The sequence below is a fragment of the Diabrotica virgifera genome, chromosome 3, assembly GCF_917563875.1.
Source record: "Diabrotica virgifera virgifera chromosome 3, PGI_DIABVI_V3a".
Lineage (NCBI taxonomy): Eukaryota > Metazoa > Arthropoda > Insecta > Coleoptera > Chrysomelidae > Diabrotica > Diabrotica virgifera.
In genome coordinates, this window is record NC_065445.1 from 272,562,228 (window position 1) to 272,583,645 (window position 21,418).

A 21,418-nucleotide genomic window follows, 5' to 3' on the forward strand; every position below is an offset into this window, starting at 1 on the left:
CCTCAATCTTCGTCTTATTCTTCATGTACCATGTCCTTTCAGAACGTTGGTCACCATCATAGCCATAGCTATCTTAATTTTATTAAATCTTTCCTTGTCGAATCAACTGTGGAGGCCAGAATTTATTATTACGCATAATGTGGCTGAAGAAGGCCAATTTTCTGTTCTTTACGGTGTTAATAATTTCTTTGTCTTTTCTTAGCCTCTGGAGAATGGTTATATATTAGTTGTGTTGTGTATATATGAGACCCTCAACATACACCGGCAGCACCACATTTCAAACGCCTCTAATCGTTTTATGGCATCTTCTGAAAGACTCCATAGAGGGAGACACTAAAGACGTAACATCTAAGAATTCTTATGCGTATTTTGATAGTTGATAAGATGAATTGATAGTTGATAAGATGAGTTAATAGATAAGATGTTACAGAGAATCTTTCTAAGACTGTTAAAAGAGCTTCTGGCTTTCTCAATACGAATTTTTATTTTGTAGCTATGATCCCAAGTATCCTTAATATTGCAGCCCAGATAGCATTACTTCTGTACTCTTATCTTTAACTTTGGAAATAAGTGATAATCACTAGATGCTAAATCCTGATTGTAGGTAGGTGAGGCACAACAGTCCAGCCAAAATATCAAAGCTTGACAATCGCACGCCTCAGTTAAAGTTAAATTTTGTTTCATGTTAATATATTCTGAATTGTGGTGTGGGTTATCTCAGAAATACACAAAGCAAGGTCGTTAATGGTGAACCTCCCACCTTCAAGCAATATTCTTTCAACTTTTTTTTTCAAAACACACAATTTCGTCTGAAACTGAAGGCCTTCCGCTCCGATCTTCATCGTGAATTTCCGTTCGGCCATATTGAACTATGCACTTTTCTCCATAAACTTCGATTAATTCACGATGAATGTCAATAGGAGAAATCCGTCCTGCATTTAAAAAACGTATCAAAGCATGAAATTCCATATCTGGCGGTAAAAGCTATCGGGACCTCCATCCTCGAGTGTTAAAGTGATTTTTTAATAATATATTGTTACTATGGAACGCTTACAATTTTGAACATCTTTAACAACAAAATACTTGGATCACAGAATATATCGTCGGCATACTGCCAAAAGTGACCAAGTCATGTTTGGGTAGTTTCAAGAAAATGAATGTAAAGTTTTAGAAGGAACTATAAAATCGAACATGATAACTACTGTTATGCTCTACTTTATCTGTTTTATTAGATTGATTAGCAAATTCTTAATTTAATTAATCACTCAATTAATTTAATTGCTGCCTATGTAAACAAAGCCAAATTCAAATTAAATTTTCTAATAAACTTTATTCTCAGGGCTAATTTTGTATTCGATGCAATACCTTAAATTCGTGGCTTCCAGTATCTCTAGTTGCTTACTATTTCCAGGATAAGACAGGGAAATTAAACACATTCAATATCATATAAATGTATATATATATATATATATATATATATATATATATATATACATTCAATATCATATAAATGTATATATATATATATATATATATATATATATATATATATATATATCAATCGGTTTTTAAAACGTCTTGCGACGTTGTCCGATGCCTAATTTCCATGACACTCTATCATCCCATTGGCCCTCTCTAAGATCTCTTGCGCTCATCGCCTTCGTTACTCCCTCTCTCCAAGATTTCTTGGGTCTTCCTCTCTTTCTGCGGTTTGGTGGTACCCATTGCATAATTATTTTAGGGAGTCTTGAGTTATCCATCCTCTGGACGCGTCCGTACCATATCAGCTGTTTTCTTTCTATGTCTGTTGTTAGAGAGCCGTCAACCCCCATTCGCTGTCTTATCTCATCATTACGTATTCTCTCTCTGCGTGACACTCCTACTGATCTTCTAAAAGCGTCCATTTCTACTGCCTCCATCATATAAATGTAATCTTGTTTTAACAAAAAATAATTATTTAAAAAAATTATCATTTATTCATACTAAATTTAATAAAATTTACTTTTTTCCTTTTGAATTGATTACTTACAGTTGGAATGACTAACTGAGTTATAGAACTACTGTTCATTACAAAAAAAATTAGCATATATGGTGTGGATATAAACAAACTCTCTCCGTTTCAACAAATGATTTGACTAACCTTTTGTTTCTTCACTCCTTCTTCTCCCAGATTGCGTCGTCCTTGATTCTTCCTCACGTACTCTGGATGTTGCGACAAAGTCCCTCTCGTCCAAACTGCTTCAAAACCAAACAAAACCAGGACTCGCTCGAATTCTCCTCAGTTTCTCCTTGCTCGATATCTTGTGCAAATAGATACCAATCAGCTACTCGTTCTAGACAGAACAAAGGAATCTTCCTCGGACACAGGAAAATTTTACTCCTCAACCGGTCAACAATTTCGTTTCAACTTGATTCTGCTCGAAAAGGCCGATTTCACCACTTTACACTGACTTCTCACTTTTCAAAAACTGGACTGCTCTCTCCCTATATTCATCACACAGTGACTATCTTTTCTCTCTCAAATTCAGACTCCACATTCTCATCCCTTCCATCGATCTTTCTCTACCCAACACATTCATACTTTCCTTTCCTAAGAAACCAACTTAATTTGTACCCAACTTTCCATTTTGTTAAAATTCTAAGAGACATCAAATTACTATCGTTTTTTCAAAGAACTAAACAAAAGGCCTTACATTCTAAACTCAATAAAATTTGTTTACCTTTTAAATCTTCTACGAATTATTTACAAAAATCCTATTGATGCACTTTCCAATATTTTCGAAACCATTGTGTGTAAATCCTTTCAAAAAACCCATTAACGAAAACTACATTAACGATTTCGCCTTCCCCGAAAAACACTGTTTATTAACTAAATTAGACTCTATACAATTTTTGGTCATATACAGGGTGAATAAAATCTATGATCTCGTGGTCTATGATATAAATTTATTTTCTGAATTTTTCCAAAAAAAACAATTCTACAACAGTACACAGTTTTTAAGGTTTTTTGTTCCTAGGCTTAGTCATCTAGAAGCAAATAATGTAGTTAATAATAAAATAGCTCTTATCATAAACTAACAAAAATGCAATAAATATGACTTGGTCAATAAACTATTTATAATGGGAAATAAGCCACAATTTTACCAAAAAAAGATTTTATTAACGTTTCGAAGCCCAAATCGGGTTTCGTTGTCAAAATACAAAATACTACTAAAATAAACAAAAATGTTGTTGCTAAGTAAAAAAATTCTTCCAATAATTTATTTAATCTGACTCATTTATATTGGCAATTCAGACGTATATTATACATTTTAAAGTAGAAGACTTTAAAATGATATCGTCAATATTTATGAGTTGCGTTCCTGGGACGACTTTACTAAAAGATAGTTCATTCGATTACATGAAATCAATCCCAACTCAAAAATATCTGTCACAAAAAATATCATAGCATGTGATCTGTCTTTAAAAAGACAACCAAATGCAACGATGACAGTAAAATTCTCGCGTTAGAGATTCCATAGTAAATCAAGAGGTAAAACCAGGAAAAAACCTCGTGATACTATCCCGACATCGTAAGTATTTGGTCTTACATTTAATTTACTTTCAAAAAACTAATACCAAATTCTGACTTTAATATGTTTAAATTATAAATAATATTAATAATACATAAATATACAATAAGTAATACTAAAATATAAAATTTGTACTAACTCGATATGTTATTGACTTACTAATCGTGGTATTTTCTTTCTATTGACTTCCTCTTTCAGTATGGGTAACCACATCCTACTTCATTCTACCGAAGAATTTGCGACACAATTGGTTTCATTTAGCATAATTAGAGCCGCTTCTTTGTGTCGCAAATTCCTCGGTAGAATGCAGTAGGTTGTGGTTACCCATACTGAAAGAGGAAGTCAATAGAAAGAAAATACCACGATTAGTAAGTCAATAACATATCGAGTTAGTACAAATTTTATATTTTAGTATTACTTATTGTATATCTATGTATTATGAATATTATTTATAATTTAAACATATTAAAGTCAGAATTTGGTATTAGTTTTTTTAAAGTAAATTAAATGTAAGACCAAATACTTACGATCTCGGGATAGTATCACGAGGTTTTTTCCTGGTTTTCCCTCTTGATTTACTATGGAATCTCTAACGCGAGAATTTTACTGTCATCGTTGCATTTGGTTGTCTTTTTAAAGACAGATCACATGCTATGGGCCATTCCACGAACATACGCCTGTTTTGGATTACTTCGACAACGAATATTTTACTGTGCAAAATAAGAAGAACGAAAGTAAATTGCAAATTACATTGTTGTTTATTGGAATAATTATTAGCGCTATTTACTTTTGTACTTCTTATGTTGCATAGTAAAATATTCGTTGTCGAAGTAATCCAAAACAGGCGTATGTTCGTGGAATGGCCCATATGATATTTGTTGTGACAGATATTTTTGAGTTGGGATTGATTTCATGTAATCGAATGAACTATCTTTTAGTAAAGTCGTCCCAGGAACGCAACTCATAAATATTGAAGATATATCATTTTAAAGTCTTCTACTTTAAAATGTTTAATATACGTCTGAATTGCCAATATAAATGAGTCAGATTAAATAAATTATTAGAAGAATTTTTTTACTTAGCAACAACATTTTTGTTTACTTTAATAGTATTTTGTATTTTGACAACGAAACCCGATTTGGGCTTCGAAACGTTAATAAAATCTTTTTTTGGTAAAATTGTGGCTTATTTCCCATTATAAATAGTTGATTATAAAAATGCCACAAGGAAATAGCTTCAGAACAACATGACTTGGTCACTTCCGATGTAAGATACAATTAATTAATATGACTTGGACATTTAGCAAAACGAACGTAACTACCGATAAAAAATACCCGAAAAACATGAAACTCAGTCTCTGAAGATCTATATTTAAATAAAATATATCCTTGGGCATTTCATACTTCATGCATTTCAATTTAAACCATTCAACATTATTGCCTCTTTTATCTTTGCTTTTATTTTTAACCAAGTTACTTGCTAGAGATTTGAAGTAAATGAAATCAGAATTTATAGTGCGGAGGTCTGGGCTTTGACAGAGACGCGCATGAAAAAGTAGAAGCATTCGAACTTTGGGAAAATAGACAGTAAGCGAGGGCCAGGCAGGAGAAGACACTCGTGGCTCCAAAATCTACAGAAGTGGTTCGGGATCACATCGGTCGAACTATTCAGAAGGGCCATAAGCAAGATCAGAATTTCCATGTTAATAGCCAAGGTTCGCAACGGACAGGGCACACAAAGAAGAGAAGAAATCAGGAAATCTTAATTCGTGAACGTTACAGGGACTACAACTTTTATTTTTATTGCATTTGGAACGTGCAAGTTGGAAAACGTTTCAAAGGTCATTGTGTGTAAAGGTGCATACATTTTTTTTGCTTTTTTGATTGCAGAATGCATCCAGTCTGGAGTATACGTCCATGTATGTGCATCCTTTCTCGAAAAAGTTATGTTAGATAACATCAAACAGCATGTGCTACAAAATATACAAAAAAAGAGCCAAAATAAATTGAATTCGGTTCTGTCCACTTCAGCTATCAGAAAAACACTAATTTCTTTTATAGTAGTTTTAATACCTTTAATCCAGCGGAGTAAAGCAGTTTCCATTTCACCTTCCCCTTTGACCACTTAATTCTGTCCAAGAAAAGCAATAAGCATTATTGGGTTTCGCAGTTTCATGAGTAGTTAAATTGTAGGTAGATAACTTCCTTAAATATAATCTGTAAATAATCTGTATTTGTTCTAACCCTGTTTTTGAAATTTCTTTGCGTTAGAACAATGATTTTGATACAAAATTAAGTATACTTGTACGTAACGTCTACTTAAGTTAAATTGATCAGACAAATTCAATATCAACTCTCTACCGAAAAAAGTGACCAAGTCGACTTAGGTCAGTTTTCGCAGTAGCGAATACCAGTATTATGACTTGAGCATTCTAAGAGGTACCTGAAATTAGGCAACCATATTTGTATTGCGACTTGGGCATTTTTTTCTGAAAAGATATCCAATAAACATCAAAATGAGATTTTTTTGACTTGCTCACTTTTGGCAGTATGCCGACGATATTATCCTGATGTATTCTCTGCTTGGATCTTCCACAAATAATACAAAATAAATAACTTTTTATTAAGTTCACGTCTTAAATCAATTATTTATCAAATACACTATACAGTGATGAGCGCGCTAATAACCGGCAACATAGCGCAAAAGATGGAAAACATAATACATTGCGAAACAAAAAGAGATGAAACTAGCGGAGATGGAAATGATCGTTATAAACGTATAAATTAACATTACCGTCTGTGCAGTATTCCACGAAAATAAAAATTACCATCATCAATATAGCCTACCTATTGAATGCTCAATATACACAGCAGAAATGATAGCAGTAATGTTTGCTGTTCAGTATGTACTACTGAATCCAACTAGCAATTATGTTATATTTACTGACAGTAAAAGCGTGGTGGACAGATTGAGTAACATTCAAACAGTCAAACACATAAACCACATTGAATTGAATATTCTTAAAACTCTGTTTGAAATTATACAATTAGGAGTAAATGTAACAATTGCTTGGATTAAGGGTCATTCGGGAATAAAAGGCAATGAAATAGTTGACAATTTTGCTAAATCAGCTTATGTGATAGGAGAAAAAATAAACAAAAATTTAATTCCAGCTTCAGATATTGATACTTTTAGCAGACAAAAACTTAAAAATAATTGGCAATTGCATTACAGAGAATGTAATACTGGCTCAAATTTTACTCATTGTAACCCTAGGATATTCTCAAAAAGATGGTTTTACACAGATTATAACAGACATTTTATAAAGACCATTAATCGGTTGAGAGCCAATTACATGCATAGAATCGACTTGGCAGATACTCCCAATTGTACTTGTGGCAAAATCGGAGATCTAACACATGTCATATTAGAATGTCATTTAAACATAAATAACATAAACGACCTTTATAAGGAATTAAAAGATTTAAAATGTTTTTTCCCAATAAACCTAAATACTTTAATATTTACAAATGATATGGAAATTCTTCATCTCATTTATAAACATGTTAAATTATGTAAATACAAGTTGTAAACGTAATAGGTAATAAATAGGCATAATTTGTTAATGTGGTTTGAAACAATAAAAAAAAAATAAAAAAAAATAATATTAAAAAAAACACAAAATAAAATAATAACAAAAAAATAATAAACAAAAAAAAAAGAAAAAAAAAGGAACAAAAATAAAAAAGAATAAAAAAAAAGAAGTAAAAAAAGTGTTTCGCACAAATTAAAATATATATAAAAAAAACACAGTAAAATAATTAAAAAAAAAGAACAAAATAAAAAAAAAAGCTACACAATGTACCAATGTAACTATAAAAATAAAATTGTAGAATGTACTTATGTTATAAGAAATTTATGACTATGAATCTGCAATCAATCAGAAACAAGTCTGGCTACATTACATTACATAGTTTCTCACCTTTAGACGTATCAGAGGAATATGACAACTGTCACTTTGACAGTAGAATTTTATAAAATACTTCTGTCACAGACGTCTAAAGGTGGGAAACTATGTAATGTAATGTTAATTTATACGTTTATAACGATCATTTCCATCTCCACTAGTTTCATCTCTTTTTGTTTCGCAATGTATTATGTTTTCCATCTTTTGCGCTATTTTGCCGGTTATTAGCGAGCTCATCACTGTATATCAATATTATTTAATCAACAACTCAAAATATTCCCGATGCCATGTCAAATGTTTAAAATTGTCACTGCATGATTGTCACTGTCTGACTGACAATATGCTGACAATATTCTATTCGACTGAGTGCCTTGTAAGACAAAGATAGATTTGGAAAATATTACCACGGACATTGTGTTCATTTTTTTCGAATCCTGAAAAAACCAATAAATATTTTTGAAAAGTTTAAACGCAGAATGAAAGACTAAATTATTACCGAGGGCCGAAAGTCCCTTAGAATAACTAAAAAGTTTATTTTGAATCAGATATTTGAAATTAAAAATCACACTAAATTTTCTCTTAGTTTTTCACCCCTGTAACTTATTAAAATAAACTTTATAGAAGTTCTCAGGGACTTTCGGCCCTCGCTAATAACGTAATCTTTCATTCTGCATTTAAATTTTTCAAAAATGCTTATTAGTTTTCTCAGGATTCGAAAAAAATGAATCCCCATTTGAATAGCATTGCAGCCGAAAATACGTACCCATCCCCTTAATATGAAAATGAATTTTACATGGAAACAACCTATACATACCTTTCCAGCTTCAGCGTCATTGATGAATTCTTGGTGTCTCTCTGTACCCATATTTATTATTGAGCTGACAAACAAACTGTTACCGACCGTGTGCTTTACGTAGGCTGATGCTACCGATGATGTTAACACCCTAGCAAGGGATGAAGGTCTTCGTAAGTTTTGCAGCAAGTAAGCCCATCTCAGAATATCGTTTTGGGCTTGATCACATGATCCTAAAAATGCTAGTCTGCGCTGTTCATCTCTAGGTAGGCTAGTGAGGTTTTCCTTATTGTGCACAGGATTACTTTCCAGCATTTTGTACATTTCATTCTGAAAAGAAGTACCAAATTGGAAAATCTAGGTATAGAAGGTGTTAGTTTTGCAAAACGATTAAACATAGTACAACAATTTATTGTGGCAAAATCAGGATCTGTAGCAACTTTTTAGCAAAAAACTATTGCAATTAGTCATTGATTGTCGTGGTATGTAGTATGAAAATCCCTCAAATGATTGACTGTTTTCTAGACTACATTTCTATGGTGTAAAAAAGTTATTTTTTAAGTGTGTCTGCATTTAATAGTTAATAGTATTCGTTCAAGTGTATTTTTTATATTATTATATTGATCCAAGTTATTAGTATTAAATAAATTTAAAATTGCTGCAGTTTTTCTATCCGATATGTCATTCTCAATAAATTTAGGCGCATTAAAATCTCCCAAAATAATCACAAAATTATCATTCAAATAATCAAGTTGCTCTAAAGATTCAAAGAAAAATTCAAAATCTAATAAACTTAACTTATCAGGAATATATAATACCATTACATAAAAAACGATATACCTTATGCTGCATTTAATAACTAACATATCAATTAATGGAAATTGAAGATCAAATGGTGAAGTATCCATTACCTCGGACTTTATAAAATTTTTTATTGCAAGCAAAATGCCACCGCCTTTTGTTTTATCAACTAAATCAAATTTACGATCTTTTCGATGTACATCGTATTCATCAGTAAATAATTCATAACTGGATACTTCCTCATTTAACCAAGTTTCACTTATAGCAATTATATCAAATTCAGAAACACTAACAGCAGCCAAAAAAGTCTTCAATTTACTGTTCAATCCACGCACATTTTGATAGTAGCATAATAAATCTTCTTTACAAGTTGAAAAGCTGTTGGGATTGTTCAGTTTAAATTTTTGACTATTCTTGGCACACCATTAATATACTTTATTCGGAAGTTTTGTTGGCCCTCCGAATTTTTTACAATAAGTTCCTCTTTTAATTTCTTATAATGAGTAATTTGACGCGGAGTGCGATCACTCGCAACCGAAACATTTTTATACAGTCGAACCCGCTTATTGGAATAGAATTGGAAAGAAGAAAACATTGATATGATACATGAGAAAATAATATAGGTAGATACCTACTTAAACAAGACTTAAACAAAAAACTACAAAAAATAAATTCGGTGAACGACTCCCATGAGAAAAAATCATCAATTAATTTATAAAATAAATTGCTAATTACAACTCCTATTAAAGAAAGTAACGCAGGGGATATAGAAAAATCTTTAATAACAAGATCGTCTTTAATTAATACAGTAATAGTAACTGTCCTCATTATTATAACGAACTCACAGCAAATATATATGCTACAATTATGCAGTTTTGATAAGATATAAAACTTTTACTGTATAGTACATAACAATCAATACACGAACTGCAAACGCTGACTCTAGTATGAATCAAAATGCACACATTACTAATTTGACAAGATTTGAAAAATATTGTAAATAACTGTGGCCTGTAACTATTTAAAAATATCTAGATGTTCTCCCTGTTGCTGGGATTCGATCCCTGGCCTTCTGTGTGGAAGTTAGACACTCTACCACCTGACCTACCTGTTCAATAAAAAGATACTGTTCTTTAAGATACTGCACTAAAAAAGTTATTTATGTGTCAATGTTTAACAACCTACTCTACCCACCAAGTCAATGCATAGAACATTCAAAGTAACAATCAGATAGAAACTACACCAATGACAATTGAATCGGTTGTTTGAGAAATCCTACATGTCCAAAATAATCGAGTTTTTTGCATTTTTACTAACCTTAAATAGAATCACTTATTTCAAGAGAAACCCGAACCTGTTTAACATTCTAAATGAACCTAGAGAGTTGCTAAATTTTTCTGCATCAAGGGAAACCGGCAATTACAAGATGTTTTTTTTATTTTTCCACAACTTTGCTTTTGTGGACATGTAGGGTTTCTCACACAATCAATTCAATTGTTGGTCAAATAAATATTCTAGCTGAACATATCAGGTTCCTCAAGAGAATATAAGAGGCGTCAGTGCCATCTTTAAAAGACAGTTCAAGAGTTTAGTTTAACAGCTGTTACTCTTGATCTATAATATACCATGACTAATTTTGTGACGTTTGTTAATTTTTCAGACATCTTTTTATTTCAGTATGTAATCTTTATGATAAATTACACTGAATAGAGCACACAGTTCATTATACCTGATATTTAACAATAATTGGTGAACTATTGTGTTCATTTTTATTATTTAAGCCAATAAAAATAAATGAAATATTATTATGGTATATATTTTGTTAGTAAGCATTGCTTTAGTAAGCACTGTAGCAATGCTTACTAATAAAGTTTACTTCTCTCTGTCGTAGGTATTTGAATCCAAAAACATTCATAGGGAAGTAAAGTTTAAAGTATGTAAAACTATTAGTGGAGTCACCGAAGGTGGATATGAGCTATTGCCTCCGATTTCGTTCAACCTCCATCGATTTGCATGAAAATTGGTGACTGGTTAGAGGATATCCCAAGGAACAAAGGTGACATGGTGCCAACTTGCGTCACCCCTTCTCGGGGGTGAAAATTATTTTATTAAAAATAACCCTACAATTAGATAGGGGGACAAATTTTAAGCAAAATTTGTTATATAAAGTTATTAAAATAAATCAAAACTTTTTGAGTTATTAAAGATCAAAGATTCTAATTTTTCGTGAGAAAAATGTATGTTTTTAACCGATTTTTCATAAATAACTCAAAAACTATAAGTTTTTACAAAAAAGTTATTATTACCAAAGTTGAAGCTAAAAAAAAGCGAAATAAACTCCTTACTAAAAAAACCTTTTGATGTTAACTAAAAGTGAGTTCTAGGTAATTTAATGTATATTTTTTTTCGGCGAGTACCCAAATCTAGGTATTCAAGCTTCTATTACGGGAAAATTATGCATTTCGTAACATAAACTTATTAAACCTTTGTGAAAGTACTTAGAAATATCTATCAAATGAGATACCTAAAAACTTTATCTTTTGGAAATTTTTCAAAAAAATGTTATCGTTTTTTAAGAATAACTCCGTTAATTTTTACGATATCAGGTTCAACTAAAAACGATTTGAAAGATAATTCCAAGAGCTTTTAAACACGTTGAATTAAATCTTTTAAACCCATTACTTTTTTAAAAATTAAATGTTAAATGGCCACGGTTGCATGGTTCTCGCAGCAAAATTTAAGCTTTAAACGTTTCTATCTCGGTTATTTTTCACCCTACTGAAATAGTAAAAAAGTTAAAATATTTGATATAGAAAAAACTAAAATTTGGTTACATATCATTTTTTACGTATATTGAGTATTTTTGGAGTTATTTTCGAAAGAAAATTAAAATGACGATAATTTTAAAAATTCTGATTTTTTTAAATTATAACTTTTTTTTTAATGTACATCAGAGGTTCCCAAACTATTTTTTCTCGTAGACCATTTTAAAAAATATACTGGTTTCGGTGACCCCCTGCTGCTACATTTTTACCATACTTCCAATGAAAAACATGGGGGGGGGGGGTAAAAATTAGACATTGAAGGTCTTTTTCGTCTTCTTTTCTTTTCTCAAAATACCATTTTAAGCGATTTTACAGTGATTTGGAATCTATTTAAAAAAATTTGAATTTTTATCGTAAATTATCAATTGAAAAAATTATGTTTTAATAGAAGGGAGTCCAAAATGTGATTATTAGGCATTATAACACAGTTTTTTGTGTTAAAACAAGTTGTTGATCAAAATTTAGCGTAGAAAACGTTAAAATACTGTTTTTTCATTTTCCTCCATTCCCAAAATACATACTTCTATTTGGCTGAAAATTTGCAAACATATAGCCAAAACACAGGACTTTAATGGTTAAAAGAATTTGTATAGTTTTACAATACGAGAAAAGTTACATGCAATAAAGAGTCAAAATTATATAGTACAGTCGGGTTAGCACTTGATCTTGCATGCCGAGCTACCCAAGCAGTGCAAATTTAAAATCGCGAATAAAGGAGAACCGTTTTTGCTCAATATCTCCGCTATATTTAACTTTTCGACAACAAGTGTAAGGATTGAAGTTGTGGAAAATATGATTTTCTATAATTTATTCTATTATAATTATTTTTGAGACGTCGATATTTTCCGAGTTATGGGGGAAAGAGTGACAGTTACAGAATAATTATTTAATTATCTCGTTTATTATTAGTTTTATAACAAAAATGTACCTATACAAAAATAAAGAGAATTAAATTTTATACAATTTTGATCAATTTCATGTTTTTGCTAAAATCAATATTTCAGGTAGTACACATGCGGTAAAGGCGCGAGCATAAGCTCTGATTGATTTGATAGCAGTGGTTTTTGTTCAATATCTCCGCAATTCTCAACTTTTCGACAAAAATGGTAGGAACTGAAATTGATCCAAATAAATTGTGTTTACAATAATTATTATAATTTTCTTAACCATTTTTTTCGTTTGGTCGATATTTTCCGAATTAATTGTACTTACAGTAGACGCCTATATTTTTGACTCTCATATTATTCCACGTATTTTTTTTTGTATTGTAAAACGATACAAATTCTTTTAACCACTTAAAGTCCTGTGTTTTGGCTATCTGTGGGCAAATTTTCAGTCAAATCGAAAGACATGTGTTTTGGGAATGGAGGAAAATGTAAACACGGTATTTTAACGTTTTCTACACTAAAATTTGATCAAAAACTTGTTTTCAATCAAAATAACTTGTTATGATGCATTATAATAACATTTTTGTGTCACTACTATTAAAATATTATTTTTTCCATTGATATTTTACAAAAAAAAAGGAAATTTGTTTAAATGAATACCAAATCGCTATAAAATTTTTGTGGACCCCCACTTGCAACTTGTGAACCCCCATTTTTATTTCACGCCAACGTAGACCCCCGTTGAGTCCCTCGTGGACCCCTGGGGGTCCACCTGGACCACTTTGGGAATCACTGATATACATTCTAAACCGGAGAAAATTGTTAAAATCATTACTTATGCTAATACAAAGAAATTCTCGTAAGGATTACTATATATTTTAATTTTTGTGGAAATGGTGCTGTTTTATTTTTCACTTTTTACTAAAAAACTCGAAAGAGTTCTCTTATTTTCATCATAACTTGCTTAATTTTGATGCTATTAACTTCTTCTGGAGCTCATTTAATAGATATTCCGAAGTACTTTGACAAGTGTTTAACAGATATATTTTATAAAATGCATCGTTTTCCCGTTATTTAAGCTAGAATACTTAGATTTTAATACTCGTCGAAAAAAATATACATTCAATTACCCATAACTCACTTTAAATTAACATTAGTTTAGTTCTTTAAGTAAAGAATGTATTTAATTTTTTATTATATTCAATTTTGGCAATAAAAACTTTTTTGTAAAAGCTCATAATTTTTGAGTTATACGTGAAAAACAGCTTTAAAACATGCATTTTTTTACGAAAAAATAAAATCTTTCATCTTTAATAACTCAAAAAGTATTGATTTATGTTAATAACTTTATATAACAAATTTTGCTTAGAATTTATCCCTCTATCGATTTATGGTATTATTTTTAATAAAATAATTTTCATCCCCGAAAAGGGGTGACATTCACCCCCAGGGAAAAAGCGCAAGTTAGCATCATATCACCTTTGTTCCTCGAGATATGCTCTAACTGCTCACCAATTTTCATGAAAAATCGATGGAGGTTCAACGAAATCGGAGGTGAAAACCTTCAGTGACTGCACTATATCATACTACCAATAGCAACATTTGGCATATGGGTAATTCTTATATAAGAGGTAACTTGCGCGGCAATCAGTTTAAAATAGAAATTTTGTTATAAGTTGTTATTTCTTGCTATGAAACACATCACCATAATGTAATTTATTAAATAACATTATGATTAAATGCCCAATTAAAGTATATTTTTCTGAAATTCCTTATAAAGTCTAAAAATGTCTCTACCCTGGCCTGTCCTCTTGTCGGTTTTAGTTTAATTTGAAGACGACACATAACTTCTTTGTATCAGTTGCTAAACTAAAATATGTTAAACACGAACTTCATTAAATATATTTAATTTTTATTAATAAAAAATTCAAGAATATTTATTTATTTCCAATGATTTTTAAATTTAAAGTTTGTCCCACTTTGTTTTGTGTATCTACCCTGGTAGATTTCATTCGGCTACTCAAAACATAATATAAAACAGATATATTCGCAATAGTGCTCAAGATCATCTATCGATGCGAAGTTAGCAATGCAAAACACACGAGCCATGAGAGAGCCGCCATTTGTTAGTTGTCGCAACAAGTTCCAGCAGTGTGGTGGCTTCGCGAGGTGATTGTGTCTCTTCACTGGTAAGTCACAAAAGTTATATTATTCATCTGATTTATTTGCATTTACTGCTCTAATTTAATAATAATGTAAGAGTTAAAATGTGATACATAATGTACCAAAACATTTCTTATGTCAATTAGAACATGAAAAAATATGAAAACGTCTCTCCCCTGCCATATTTCCCCTGGCAAAATAACTGCCAGGGGCAAATGTTACTGTTTTAAATACATAATTAAAACAATTTTGGTAAATAGTTAAAGACTAAAAAATAAAGGTAGTTCTCAGTTCATATTGTTATTAAATTATTGTCTAATATTGTTACAGATCATGGCACCACGGAGAAAGTTAACACGTGAAGAAAGATTACAGAAGAAACGTGAAGCAGAGAAACTACGATATCAAAAGATTAAAAATGATCCAGAAAAATATGAATTGCAAAAGCAAATAGAAAAGTAAAAATATTTAAATAAGAAGGAAAAAGGACTGATAAAGACTGTCGATCAAATGACTCATAGAGAGCAACGGAAGGCACAAAAGATATGAAAAAAAAGCAAGAGAGCGAAGGCAACGACTTGCGCTTCAAAATATAACTAATCTTTCAGCAACACCATCGACGTCAGATGTTAATATTTTTCAAAGTTTTAATTCTCATAGAAGGGTTGTACCTAGCTGCCAAACTTAAATCAGATCAAGCCAGAAGACAAAGATATTTAATTAATAAGAAAAAAGATGAGACCATACATAAACTTAAAACTATAATGGTTACCTACAAAGATTACGAAAGCCTGAAAAACTGACACCTAACAGCCAAGTAGAACAGGTGTTGAATTCTCCAAGTTCCAGAGAAACAGTGAAGGAAAATTTATTGTTTGCAGAAGTGCTCAACCAACATTTAAAAGAAAATTATTCCTCTCTTCCAAATAATAAAGAAAAAAGAATTTGCAAAAGAATGATAAGCGGAAAACTGGTGAGAAAATACGGCATTCTACAGAACGAAAAAATATGAAACCTTTAAGAAAAATTGCATACATACAATTACTGGAAAATAAACGGGAAGCCAAAGCAAGTTATGTAATAATGAAGAAATAATTATAAATTTTCTCCAAGATGACTCGAATACGAGGTTATGTGCCGGCAAAAGAGATTATGTGACGAAGAAAGGAGATAACAAACAAAAGAGTGTTCTTGTGGATACTCTAAGAAATCTCCTCATATCTTTAATGAAGACCTGCAACATCAAAATATCATCTTCTGTCGCCTTAAACCATTTTGAATAAACCGAATTGCGACAAATGTAACACTTGTTTGTATGTTACACACGCCAATATGTATCTGATGCTCACAGCTCTATTTCAAGCTAAGATTATATCTGTATCAAAGCATCAAAATCTGCTTCATATAATTTGTCCCTTCATCAATGATGTGATTGCTGACCACTCCAGAGGATACATCTCATAGACGAATTATTAAACCCTCCACTAATTGACAGACGCCTCAAAAGACTTTGGCCAGAAGACCTAGCTGCTAGGTAAATTCCAGAGAGTCGTCAATGGATGACACCTGCCACTAGCCAAGAACATACATCATATTTACTTATTACTTTATTGAAGTAGATTGTAAATTAGTAATAAATAAATAAATAAAAAAAATATATAATTTGTTGCAATAGGTATAATGAACAGTGCCTTTCCCGAGAATGCTTAGCTTGTAAAAATAAAGGCCTCAAATACAAAGAATTTGGCTGATATAAATCTGATTAATGTTTAATGTGATTGGTAGAAATGATAGTCTGATTCTATGTTAAATACCATGTTTAATTAAAGTTGATATTACTAGTTTTGTTACTTTTACTGCCACAAATTCTCTCTTCTGGCCAAATAAGTATCTACCCTGATCTTGATGTCTCTACCCTGCCCAATATATTTACCCTGGCTTTGTAAAAAGTACTAAAATATGCATAAATTGACTTGCCCTTATGTGAAAAGATAGTTAAGTAGGACAAAATCGTAATATAAGGGTTTAATGTCAAAACGGCAACTTTTTTCCTTGGCAGTATCCTCTATCTATGTACTTGATACCTCTTATATAAGAATTACCCATATACACATGGATCATGACAGAAAAGTCAATAAACCTTATCAATAATTTGAAAGAAAAATATTGAGAAGGTTATTGGGATTGCGACGTATCTGCAACAATAATAGTAGGTGGAGATTAAGGTTTACCCATGAGTTGTATCAATATTACAAAAAACCCTCTATAGCAAATTATGCCAAAATACAAAGATTGCATTGGGCAGGTCACCTTATAAGAATGGATAATCACGGAACCTTAGTAGAACACCTTAGTGGAACTATAGTGGGACATCAGTCAGTAGAAAGACCAAAGAAGAGGTAGACAGATGAAGTGAGAACTGATATTCATCATCATAATTCTTTATGCCTATGCGGGCATATTCTTTATACCCCTATGCGGGGTCGGCTTCCCTAATTGCATCTCTCCACACAATTCTATCTTGGGTCATATCAATGTTAATCTCTTTTACACCAACATGTCCTGCCTTATCGTCTCCCACCAGGTCTTCTTTGGTCTTCCTCTCCTACTCATTCCAGGAATCTGCACATCAGCTATTTTTCGTATTGGGTGATTAACGCCTCGACGTTGAATATGACCAAACCATCTTAACCTATGCTCTTTCATTTTGGCATCAATTGGTGCCACACCTAGACTTCCCCTTAATATAGGTACTCATTTTTAATTTAACCTTTTTTGTCACTCCACTCATCCATCTTATAATTCTCATTTCCACCACATGCATTCATTGTTCCTCTTTCTTTTTCACTGCCCAACATTCAGTTCCGTACATCATAGCCGGTCTTATGGCTGTTTTATAGAATTTTCCCCTCAGCTTAATTGGAATTTTTCTGTCACACAACACACCACTCGCTTCTTTCCACTTCATCCATCGAGCCCTAATTTTACTGCATGCATCTCCATCTATTTCTCCATTACTCTGTAATACCGTTCCTAGGTACTTAAAACTATTGCTTTTCACAATCATTTCACCATCCAAAGATACCCTTTTATTTGTAATAACTCCATCTTTACCCCCTTAACGTACACACTCGAGTTAACTCGAGCGTGCTAAACTGACCAAACTATGCACATTCAAGATAATTCGAGCGACGATTTACTTTAAATTTCTATAATTTTTTACACTCGAATGCAATCGAGAATTCAAAATAATAATGTGAAAGCAAAAAAAGCAATCAGTTTATTGATAATTACCATTTTCATGGGATTGTAAGCTATAACACCTACCCGGTTTCATAATCAGGTAAAGTGGACTTTAAAGTTGGTACCTTTATCAATGCAATTCATATGGGTAAATGTCAACTTTAAAGTGAATTTTAGTTAATGTTCACTCTAAGTTGATTATAAAACCAGGCGTTATTCAAGTATAAAATATAATCCTTTTTCTACTTATCAATTACGAATTATTTCTTCCTTGTAAGCCGCTTGCTGACAAATTTTCCTATTTATATTCTGATTCGCTCATTTTTCAATATATGTATATATTACGGTCCTGCACAGTAAACAAAATGCGTTCGAACAAAAAAACTATCGTTCATCGCATCATCCTTCCGATTATTCCAACAAAAATTGTGATTGTCCAGTGACAGTTTTGTGACGATTATTTCAGTAATCAGATACATGCAAGTACTATTTGGGCTCACCTGGGCACTAAGATCACTTTTTACATTAAAAATAAATTGATTTTTTTTGGCCAGTCTTTTTCAAAAAAATTGTGCATTAAGGGGTTGAATGAACATTCCAAATACTCTGTTTTTGTCCTACTAAGTTTTAAACCTTTTTCCTCCAGATATTGTCTCCACTGTTCCAGTTATTTGTTCTGCCTCTTTCATTATTTCCTATTAACACTACATCATCAGCATACATTAGGCACCATGGAATGCTACCCTGTAGTTTCGCTGTTATCTGGTACAAAACGAATGAGAATAAATAAGGACTAAACACCGAGCCTTGGTGCAATCCCACTTTCACCTGAAAGGACATCGCACACATCTTATGGAAAATATAATGTCACTCAAATTTAATAAAATTTATACGATTAGATTCGTTTTAAATTAACGATCAATTCTTATCATTGCGCCAACTCTTAATTATGATTAATTACGGCTCAAATTGCAATTAAAGTTTATCGAAATCACATTTTTGGAGTCCATAAAATGTTAGTTACAATCATTATTGCTCTGAGTGCTATTCATAACAGCTTAAATCCTGCTGGGCCTAAGCGGATTAGTGAAACTAATCCGCTGATTTATGGAGTACCGAAAATCTGGGTATTTTAAAATATTTTTTCTCTCTCTAACCGAGTCTCTAACTTATGTACCTACCCATTTGATTTCAGATTTATTTATATCAATTTCTGCTCTTATTTTTGAAAATAGAGAGTTGGCACAATGATAAGATTTGATCGTTAATTTAAAACGAATCTATTGGTATAAATTTTATTGAATTTGAGTGACATTATATTTTCCATAAGATGTGTGCGATGTCCTTTATCAGTCTCTCCCACATCCTGTCCTTACACTAGTCGTTACTCCCTCATACATATCTCTCACAATCTTTACATATTCACCAGGGACTCCTTTCTTATTGAGTGCCCACCACAGAATCTCTCGAAGAACTCTATCATATGCTTTTTCAAGATCAATGAATACCATATGAGCATTGGTCTCTTTATTCCTGTATTTTTCCATCAGTTGCCTTACAATGAAAATTGCGTCTGTTGTTGATCTGCCCAGCATAAAGCCAAATTGATTATCAGATATTTCGGTTTCTTCACGTAGCCATCTATCAATTACTCTCTCCCATATTTTCATGGTGTGTCTCCCTTGTTTTTGTAAACAGGTACTAATATACTGCTTCTCCATTCGTCTGGCATTTGTCCAACTTCCATAATTCTATTAAATAGACCTACTAGCCAACTTATTCCTGTCTCTCCCAATGCTCTCCATACTTCCCCAGGAATATCATCTGGTCCAACTGCTTTTCCTTTCTTTATTTTTTGAAGCGCTTGAGCTACTTCCTCGTTTGGTATTTTGGTGACCATTGCTGCTACTGTCTCCGTTAACTCCACAGGCTGTGTGTCAAGTGGAAGAAGTGACAACTGATATTGAGGGTGGATAACTAGAGGAAAAGAGCAACAACAAGCAGAGATACTGCAGATGTGGAGGGGGGCCAGAGCCCGACGTGGGCTGTAGCGCCATAAGAGACTGTTCTAAATAAAAAAAGCCCAAAATCCTAATAATGCTGAATTTTTTTAATTTTTGTCGTTATTACCTAGATATACTTAATTTGTTCTTTTTGTGTCAGAATGCATAATGTACGAATTAGACTTTAAATAACATACTATTGAAGACTTCAAAGAACATAGGTAAACAAACATAATCTATCTGGCTTTTCTTAATTCAGTTGTACTACTATGTTTGATAGTTTTTACATAAAGTTGACTTTATTAAGATGCTTATGTATGTAAAAAAGTATTTCTTACCTGATACTCGATTCCATCTTCAGTTTCAAGGAACACCTTCAACTTTTTCCAGTCAAAAGACGTTTTCTTACGATAGAAATCCAGAGGTCCTGGTTTAAAATCCTCTATGAGATGAGACATGGTGTTAAAAAATCTGGCGCGCACACTCAGGTTTAAGCTCGAAACTAACTCTTTACTTAACGAAATTAAAAGATAACACCGTTACTTATAAACAATGTAATATAATATCTCTGATAATGGATAGTTAAAAGGTTGAATACTTGTTTTAATTGTAATCTTATAAGATAAACTGTACGACCTTTGGTCCCATAAAAAGTGATGAGTAGGGATAGGGATCAAAAGTTGTTGTTGCATTCATAATAACTATGACCATTAACCTTTGAATGAAACACAAAATTAATAACTTTCACATTTTTCATTTTAATTCACATCTAATTTGACGTTTTAAACGTCACGTTTAGTTAAAGAGGTTATTTTTAAAATGATGACGTTCTTCCTTCTTCTTTTTATCATTTTTGACAGGTAAACACTCATTCCAGTGATTATGCAACACTATTTACTTTATAGTCCAGTTAAAATCTGTCGAAAAGCAGACCATAATTGAAAACATAAGTGGATAAAGGTCATAATGTCACATTTTTTGAGAAAATTGTTTTATTAGGTTTTTGTTCTTATAATATGTTGTTTTACCTTTTAAAATAACCTATTTTTAGCTAAATAAAAATAACAGGAAGGTATTAAAGCAATATGTCCCACTAGATTTGCGAATTCTAGTGGATAAAGGTATTATGTCCAAGATTGCATTTGGACATAATACCTTTATCCA

The 21,418-nt window shown here is 31.8% G+C and overlaps 1 protein-coding gene across 1 annotated transcript in view; it reads right to left on the bottom strand.

The window, feature by feature from the left end:
* The window catches only part of LOC114328777 (peroxisomal acyl-coenzyme A oxidase 3), a 55,357-nt gene extending 34,267 nt beyond the window's left edge, over positions 1 to 21,090 (bottom strand). Inside the window, exons 1-2 of the mRNA XM_050647411.1 lie at positions 20,593 to 21,090; positions 8,354 to 8,662 (exon numbers count right to left, since the gene is read on the bottom strand). Coding sequence (XP_050503368.1) covers positions 8,354 to 8,662; positions 20,593 to 20,712 — 429 coding nt within the window. The 5' untranslated portion in view covers positions 20,713 to 21,090. The remainder of the gene's footprint in view (positions 1 to 8,353; positions 8,663 to 20,592) is intronic.
* Between the last annotated feature and the right edge of the window lie 328 nt (positions 21,091 to 21,418).